Raw genomic sequence first — 8,770 nt, 5'->3', positions numbered from 1 at the left:
CTTTAGTAAACAAAGAAATATGTAAAACCAAATAGATAGAAAAGAATGAATTACCTCAGTCATGTCCAATAAGTGTCTAGGGTAAATTTGGTACCTACCCCGACTTATTCGTTGTCTACAAACTTCCTTTTTATTTGGTGAGACATGGTGAATCCACTTTCTCAAAAATCTCTTGAGAAAAGGCATCGCACTATCATCTACGGCCTAACCCCACCCACTTAAATTGATTTAACTATATATTTGTATGATGCTTCCTCAAGTTCCTTCTTTGAATACCTAGGGCTAAGGCAAATTTACTATCACTATTTATTTTTTTGTTACCTTGTTTACAAGCATGTGAAGGGATGCTCTCTTTGCAAAAAGCTTATCTATGCTCTCTACCCCTTTCACTAAGTCTAGGGATGACTTCATAGACTATACAATCTCCTCTAAAACAAATTGGTCCCTAAACTTGATATTCTCCATGTCTTCATTCAAATGTTGATGGTGTAACACTCTAGAGATAATATCCCTAAATCTCTTAGTTATTTCTAGTAAATAACGAACTATGTGAAGAAACACCCATCTCTTGCTCCTTTCAAATATAGATGTGCTACACAACAACTCACTCTCATTGACGACTACCATTCTCAATAGATTTATGTGTGAAATGCAAGCTACGCATGCTATAATATTACCAGTTTGCAATCAACTAACACTAACCAATACCTTATTAAGAGGTCCAACAAACTAAATACAATCACAAGGAGTGTGGAGTTAGCATCATTGACTTCGAAAGGTGTGGGTGTGGCCACTAACATGTCCAATCTTTGTAGTTCAGAGCATCCTACGTGATGGATGGACATCATAGGTTCCCCATGCCTTCCATGTAAGTCCATATACACTCGTTGAAGAACATGAAGCCAAGGTTGAGGGTCATATCTCAAGACTTCCTCATAGTAAGCTCCATCGGTTTTCATAGGATTGTTTCCACATTCGCGTTTTTGAAGATAGGATGTTTGCCATGTAACACACTATCTTTGGAAGGTGGAGGATTGGTAGTGTTTTCAACTGAATTTAGTTTGGAAAGTAGTAAGGAATACATCATTAAGTATTGCCATCGTTTACAAACATTCTAGAACATTTGAAAATACAATGGTATATCAAAATACATGCTTTATTAATTTTGAATTCCAAACGTGAACTTCAGTTTCAACATGAGTTACCACATTTAGTTACAAAGATCAATTCATTCTGAATAAATAAATGTAGAGGTTATTTTTATGCCTTCTCTTTTGTGAAAAAAAAATGTAAAATAGGTTTTTAAGCAATAATGTACAGTAATATACAACGTTAACTCTCTATGAATTACACCATCCACTATTGCATATTAATCATGTTTTTCATCTCTTCAAGGGCATCAGTCATGTATTTCAAGATTTTGTCTGGATCAGGAATAATTTCTTTTGCTGCAGACAAAACAATTTTTATGTCATCCATGTAGCTTTGGATGTGCACACATAGTGCCTGTACATAGAAACCAAATATTTATATTTAGGTAAGGATTTATCCATGAATATTATTATCCTACTTAGAATTATATACAAAACAATACTACCAATATGCAAACTGAAATGATACAATACAAACTACAAGAATTACGTATATACATGCTTAAAAATTACTATCGACGAATACATACAACACTTTAATTTATAAAAACATCCATGCTACCAGAGTCAGCGAGACAATACTTGAATGTAAACAAACATCCATCCTACGAGAGCATATACAACACCATACAATACAATAGTATACAATGCAATACCATGCCACTCCATTCAATATACATACAGTACTCTACAATGCGATACTTACTTGAGGCTGACCAGTGACTGTCGGAATGATGTGAGTGATTGGAAGGCCGAGGAATTGGATTTCTTCAAGTGGCCCAATCATATTCGAGAATGACAATGTGGTGTTCTCCACGCATTTGTATGTGAGCTTAGTTGCAATCTGACCAAACAGAAAAACCCATCTCTATGTGTAGATGATTGAGCAGCCACTTTATATATCTTTTAACAAATATTTTCGAAGATAATATCAACAGTAAAAACAATGCAGCTAAGATGTATTTGAAGTCTTGAAAATTAGCCAATAATGACTCCAGGAAAGTTTTTTCCCTTATCCCAAAACGCTATCACAGACACTCATTTTGTTCATAAACCCTTACATATTAAATATCACTACCATTAAGCTTATCTACAATGTTTTAAGTTTCTTTTCCATTACTTTCTTGCTGGTAGTATGGACTTTCTACAGTATGTACACCCATAATGGGCTTTATGTATGGAGATGAAGCCATAGTCTGTAAAATATGCATAAATAATAAAAGAAAGAACCCAATGTGTAAAGAGAGGGAAAACAAATAGCACGAGAAAGGATTACCTCTACTCCAGCGAGCTTCATTATCAATGAGCCACTTCTATAGCTAAATAATGGTCCTAATGAGAGTTTTTTCTTGTCAAACAACTTTTTCACTTCATGTACACACTGTAAGGGATCTTCAAATCCAGATAATTGGATTGGCAAAATGGTATAACCAATTTCATTCCCCCATCTCATCTTAGATCCACTCCTCATCATGTTTTCTATTTCCTGACAATACCTGACAACCATCAAATCGGTGTCCTTGGATTCACAAATCACAAACACAAACTTTTAATGCAACTCACATGTAGCCCTGGTGCTGGCCTCGTATTTACAATTGCACTTGCTCGGATCCGCCTATTGAAAAAAGGCGATGCCTTCCTTTTGGGATGCTTTTCCATATGCTTCGAGTTCAAATTCTTACTCAGATCTATTGTATCATCAACTGAAAGAAAATAGATGCATGATACAGAGCGCTTTAACATATTATTTTCTTCTAGATTCTACAAATTTTCAGATTTCTCATCTGTAGGGTATTAATTGTTGGTTGTTCATCATTACGCTTCAAGCCATTTGGTTTCAGAAAGCAAAAGTAGAAACACGTTTTACTTTTGATATTTTCTTTTATTAGTTATAGCATAAACAGTCGTAATACTTGTCAAGTATCATAGGCTATTATCGTCTTTAAGATATGTTAAAATATCTTTCATTCCTTCTTCTAATTCAAGAGAGATTGAAAGGGCTAAAAATGCAAGAAGACCTATAAAAGTAAGCATTAGAAAACATCATATTCCATACTAACATCAATGTTGGAGGACAAAAATGCTAAGAATGTAACTGGTAGCGACAAGGCTAACTAGGCAAAGATCTGATAGATAAAGGTTCCTTTGTCATACTTTTTCCTATTTTTCTCTGTAAAGCTTAATTTTAAACTAAGTTAGAAAGTCTAATCAAGATATATGTATTTATCCTACTAAAATCAGAAAATAAAGCCATGTTCAGTCAGTACACTTCTTAACAGAATGTTGTACATTAAACCTGATTAAAAGTGATTAAGATGATACCACACTTAATTCTGAGTTTTAAATCGAAGCTTATTAAGATGAGTGAGACAAGTGATTGCACTTCACCATACCATGATGCTCCCATAAGTAACGTGAAAATCCAGCCACAAATGCTCCATATAGGACGTCATTTACAGTCTGTCAATCAGAAAAAACATGTTTTTATAAATGTATGCATAAGAATTCAAATTTCATTATTACATTAGTTTAATGATGACATTGTAGAATGTAGGGGTTGACCAAAAGATTTTGGTATCCCTCTCAGTCACTAGATACCACTCTGGAATGTAGTGACTCAATGCAAGAGTTTTTGGTCTCTGCTCGGTTTCATCAGATGGAACTTATTCAGTCTCTTTGACCTTAAGAATCTTTTTATCTCTATGGAAGTACCATGCACAGGGCCCTGATTCTCCGTGCGGAACTTTGCATGTGCTTTACATGCTCGTAGATGTGTAACACTTGATGCCCTTGAGAGATAATGTGCACATGAAGGTTCTAAGAGACCCTAACAAAACTGTGGTTGTTTGACATATTAATAATACCAATTCTCTACAGGGTGAAGATTTTGGGAGCAAGCATTAATTTACCAGACTACCCTCCATTGTTCAAAAAAATCCAAAAACGCTGCTGGCATTTTGAAGCAGAGGTACTTTGCGAATTTCTGAACTGCTAGGGGTATTTAAGATTTTTGTGAAACATTCAGAGTATTTTGGTCAATTCCCCTATAATCTAACCAAGAATATACAAAATATAGATATGGATATAAAAGTGTACACACAATGATTCTTGATAAGGAACTTACAGCATTTACTGCTTGTTTGACACTGCGAATATCATCCAACGAAATTGTCGTGTGCACAAGTTTTTTGGGTAAGTTCTCAAGCCGAGAATAACCCTTGAGAGAGATCTGGCTGTCCTTCAACCAGAAACATGTAGCTGTAAAGATAAATATGTCCTGTAGGGTAAACCACAGCATGAGAAGGACGCTCCATAGGAGCAGAAAGTGCCTTTTCCAAAACCCTTCTTTAATTCTGTTCTTTTGTTTATAGGTTGGAAGGGTTGGCATGGTGTCAGGTTTATCGACTCTTCTTGTACATGCTAGCACAAGCGACATAAGAGACATCCCATCGCCCATCGAATGATGCACTCGCATAATCATGTTTTCCATTGCATCCCCGAGCTTTGCTTTCACAATGTGAAATTCAAAAAGTGGTTTGGCCATATCAAGAGGGGGGCCCTGCATGAGATCAGTTACATAGTCTTCCACAAAGGTCGCTGAACTCACATCAGCACCTTTTGGTGTGACAACAATGACATGATCATCTACATTGACATTCGTACGTGCCCAATAAAATTCATCTCCGTTTCCTTTCCTCTGTAAATTGAAAATCACAAACAAGATAAGATTCAAAATTCATCATGATTCATCACAAATGTTACTTCCTAAACCATACCTTGATGATGCTTATGCTTTGTCTTGGAGTGAAGAGATCTTCCACATGACATAAAAAGCACCAAGCTTATTTATCTAAATTATGTTCTTAATGATGCTTCTTCCTAGAGAATGAAGCAGATTGTCCAATACAAACCTCATTATCAAAGAAAAATAAATTCTAAATTATGTCTTACTCTTTCACATAGAATGAAGGTAAAGGGAATTTTCATCATATAAAGGGAAGCTTATTTTTCTAAGGACTGTGTCTCATTATCACGCTCATACTTCAAAAACAATTTAGACTTCGACATAACAAAAAACTTCTTATCAAAAATTCCAGCCATAGAATTTTCATCATATAAAGGGAAGCTTATTTTTCTAAGGACTGTGTCTCATTATCACGCTCATACTTCAAAAACAATTTAGACTTCGACATAACAAAAAACTTCTTATCAAAAATTCCAGCCATAGAATTTTCATCATATAAAGGGAAGCTTATTTTTCTAAGGACTGTGTCTCATTATCACGCTCATACTTCAAAAACAATTTAGACTTTGACATAACAAAAAACTTCTTATCAAAAATTCCAGCCATAGAATTTTCATCATATAAAGGGAAGCTTATTTTTCTAAGGACTGTGTCTCATTATCACGCTCATACTTCAAAAACAATTTAGACTTCGACATAACAAAAAACTTCTTATCAAAAATGGAAAAAAAAAAAACTTGAGAAGGGAGAAATTCTAAAAAAGTTCTTATTCAAATGCTCATGATCAACCCCCCAAAAAGGGAGAACGGGGATGAATGGACCAGACAACACAGGCTCAAATAGCATATACAGTTTACACGAGAGAGAGAGAGAGAGAGGCCATTGAAAAATGGCATTTGATAGGGAAATGAAGAAAAACTCAGGAGCATTAGAGGAAATAAAGCAAAATGCGGGGGTATCTCGGAGGTTATTTCCTATGGAAAACCATAGCCTAACTAATACAATAACGTTTCTACCTTCTCTTCTTCTTTTTTCTTTCGCATGTAAATAGAGGATGCTGAATGATAAAAACAATGAAGAGAAGGAAAGCTCACTTACCACAACACTACAGAAACGCTTGTGTCTGAGCAGAGTACTCTTCAGGCCTTCTTTTAGAGCATCGATATTACAAGAGGTCTTCAATCCAAAGGTAACGAGAATGGTCATGTTGAGAGAAGGGCTACAAAAGACTCTACTAGCAGGGGTAAGTGGTTCATAATCAGCATCATCCGCATCATGAACAGCGGAAACATTCTCTGAATCTTCTTCTGATTGGGAATGGAGCCCACGACCTAATTCTTCTGCACAAAAAGGCGGCGGCGGCGGCTTCTTAGTGGGTGTCGTTCGGATGGGTCTCAGTCTCACATGATGGGCAGAATCAGATGCCATGGCGACACCCTCCTCCTTGCCTCACAAACCAAACCCCAAAATAATAATAATAATAATAATGAATGAAGGAGGGGTCAGGAATATGTATGTATGTATGTATGTATGTATAGATCTATCTATCTATATACATAGATATGTTACATTGTATGCGGGAAGGAAAGATTATGGATAATAATAATCCTCTTTCTTTCTTTCTTTCTTTCTTTGCCTTTCCCTTTTGTAACTTAGTTAGGAATTGATGACATGAGACTGAACACACACACACATATATATATATATATATGTATACATACATACATAGGTCAATGTTCCCGTGTATCTTCTTATCTTGTTGCCATCATCTGCTATTCATTCATTGTATTGTATTCATGGTTCCTAATCATTTCCGGTCGTAATTTGGAAATTTGCCACTTGTCCATCATTTCTTTGCTTTTGAAAATAAGAAGACGACCATTAATGCATGATTCTTTCTTTTCCAATGGTCCACGTCGTAGAATCGAAACTCCAAAAAGAACTTCTAATGTGTGCAATCATATTTGATATTAATTATATATTAGCCTTGAATACCATGAGGCTTACCTACTTTTGGAGAATTCTTATGAGAAATTAATATATATTTTCTTGGTCTCCCACCTTTTTGCACCCCGTCAATTTTTGTTCGAAAATTGAAATCACTCCACACTTGGGTGCAAGCAACTACTCAACCATACTGCGAACCTTTAGGAGAGATTTTATGTCTAAATTTTAATACGTATCCCTTCATACGTATCAATTTTAATAATTCAATGTACTTTTTTAATGAATAAGAATCAAAATTCGTCCACCTTTGTAAATTGTCAATTTTCCTTTGAAGACATTCCAAACCTAAAACTTGATAGGATGTCTATATATCTCTATTGAATTTTCTGGAAAAGAAAATCACCCACATAAAAGGTTGAGAATAGGAGTGAGAGTGAGATTGCCTTCTTGTAAACATCGTACATATTTAGACTAGATTTGTACACCCTTACTATACCCACATTCAAACATGATACCAATGTTTTAGCGAAACACATGCTTTGAAACCTTTTTAGTTAGGACCCCCACGCCTCTTTCTACATCAAGTTAAAATGTTTTGATGTGAATTTAGTGTATAAAGCCACTTTTTTGGTACCTTTCCAACTAACATAGTTTGGAACCCATTTCATTAGAATTTATGAAGTGTTATTCTTATCCTAAATGACACAAATCTTATGCTTTTCCTTCATGACAATGACTAGAATACCTACAAGTGTTTTGTGGAGTTGAATTTTCTTATGAAAATGTGATCAATCTAATATGCATGGAAAACTGTGTTTTGTTGAATTCATGCATTATTGTCAATGCTTACAATCAAACTTCAGTACATGTTGCATCGTACCTAAGCATTTACATACTTTTACAACCCATCTTGTCATCTCCTCGCTCTTGTTCTAAGGACACGTTCCCAATTGCAGTTTTTCAAAGTTATTCTTAAATTAAAATTACGAAACATTTTTATAATCACAATGTTGTGAAGCACAATACTTATTGCTACTTCATGTTTGCACATTCAATTTTTGGAATTTTAATTTTAACCATATCAAACTACTAGTGAACTTTTTTGAGAATGCCTAAAGTTTCTTATATGTGATTTATCAACGCAATAGTTTCATATTGGGGTTAACACTGTGTCTATCATCGACCCATCTTGTCATCTCCTCGCTCTTGTTCTAAGGACACGTTCCCAATTGCAGTTTTTCAAAGTTATTCTTAAATTAAAATTACGAAACATTTTTATAATCACAATGTTGTGAAGCACAATACTTATTGCTACTTCATGTTTGCACATTCAATTTTGGGAATTTTCTTATGTTAACCATATCAAACTACTAGTGAACTTTTTTGAGAATGCCTAAAGTTTCTTATATGTGATTTATCAACGCAATAGTTTCATATTGGGGTTAACACTGTGTCTATCATCGAATTCATTCTATTGTAGGGAGTTTGTCAATTATAACCATGCATGACATATACAATTATCCTTTTATTGATGTAAAGCTTGGGAAAATGTCTTCTATGCTTCATCAATCCATAATAACCCTTAGGCTAAAGTTAGAAATCATGTTCCGATTTTCATTTTGAAAAGGTGGTCCATAAACTTCCTTTTGAAAGAGAAATTTTCTTCACGGGTTCTAATCATTGTTATTCCCACTAGAACGTATGTCAACTAATACTTTTATGCTCGCTATAAAGTTAAACCTTTTTTGTATGAATAATTTGAACCTAACCCATTAAATTATCTTTCTCAACCATGCTCAAATCCAACATCAATATGTCTCCATGCACCAAACTATGCATCAAATGAATGTATAAATATAAGAATGCTTTAATAATATAAGCTCTACATTATAAACATAGATTGACATATTTGCATTCCTGGGGCCTG

At 34.7% G+C, this 8,770-nt stretch overlaps 1 protein-coding gene across 1 annotated transcript; it reads right to left on the bottom strand.

The window, feature by feature from the left end:
- Positions 1–1,188: 1,188 nt before the first annotated feature.
- On the bottom strand, positions 1,189–6,339 carry LOC147869109 (wax ester synthase/diacylglycerol acyltransferase 11-like). Its single transcript, XM_087326546.1, has 7 exons — positions 5,995–6,339; positions 4,276–4,848; positions 3,545–3,611; positions 2,715–2,854; positions 2,428–2,637; positions 1,858–1,995; positions 1,189–1,506 (listed from the first exon to the last, which is right to left on the bottom strand). The coding sequence occupies exons 1-7, from the start codon at positions 6,322–6,324 to the stop codon at positions 1,360–1,362; spliced, it is 1,605 nt and encodes a 534-aa protein (XP_087182672.1). The 5' UTR covers positions 6,325–6,339; the 3' UTR covers positions 1,189–1,359.
- Positions 6,340–8,770: the final 2,431 nt, after the last annotated feature.

This window comes from Azolla caroliniana, unplaced genomic scaffold, assembly GCF_043228905.1.
Source record: "Azolla caroliniana isolate FFs.n. ecotype wild unplaced genomic scaffold, voAzoCaro1.0.p SCAF_1, whole genome shotgun sequence".
In the NCBI taxonomy this organism is placed as follows: domain Eukaryota; kingdom Viridiplantae; phylum Streptophyta; class Polypodiopsida; order Salviniales; family Salviniaceae; genus Azolla; species Azolla caroliniana.
The sequence above is the reverse complement of the archived record's forward strand: the minus strand, read 5'-3'. Positions and strand labels throughout refer to the sequence as shown.

Bases quoted from the DNA above. Each gene is read 5' to 3' on its own strand.
- LOC147869109 (XM_087326546.1), bottom strand. From the start codon at position 6,324: ATGGCATCTGATTCTGCCCATCATGTGAGACTGAGACCCATCCGAACG. The intron at 4,849-5,994 runs GTAAGTGAGCTT...TTCAATTTACAG, and splicing joins AGCGTTTCTGTAGTGTTGTG to AGGAAAGGAAACGGAGATGA. The intron at 3,612-4,275 runs GTAAGTTCCTTA...TCTGATTGACAG, and splicing joins TCAAACAAGCAGTAAATGCT to ACTGTAAATGACGTCCTATA.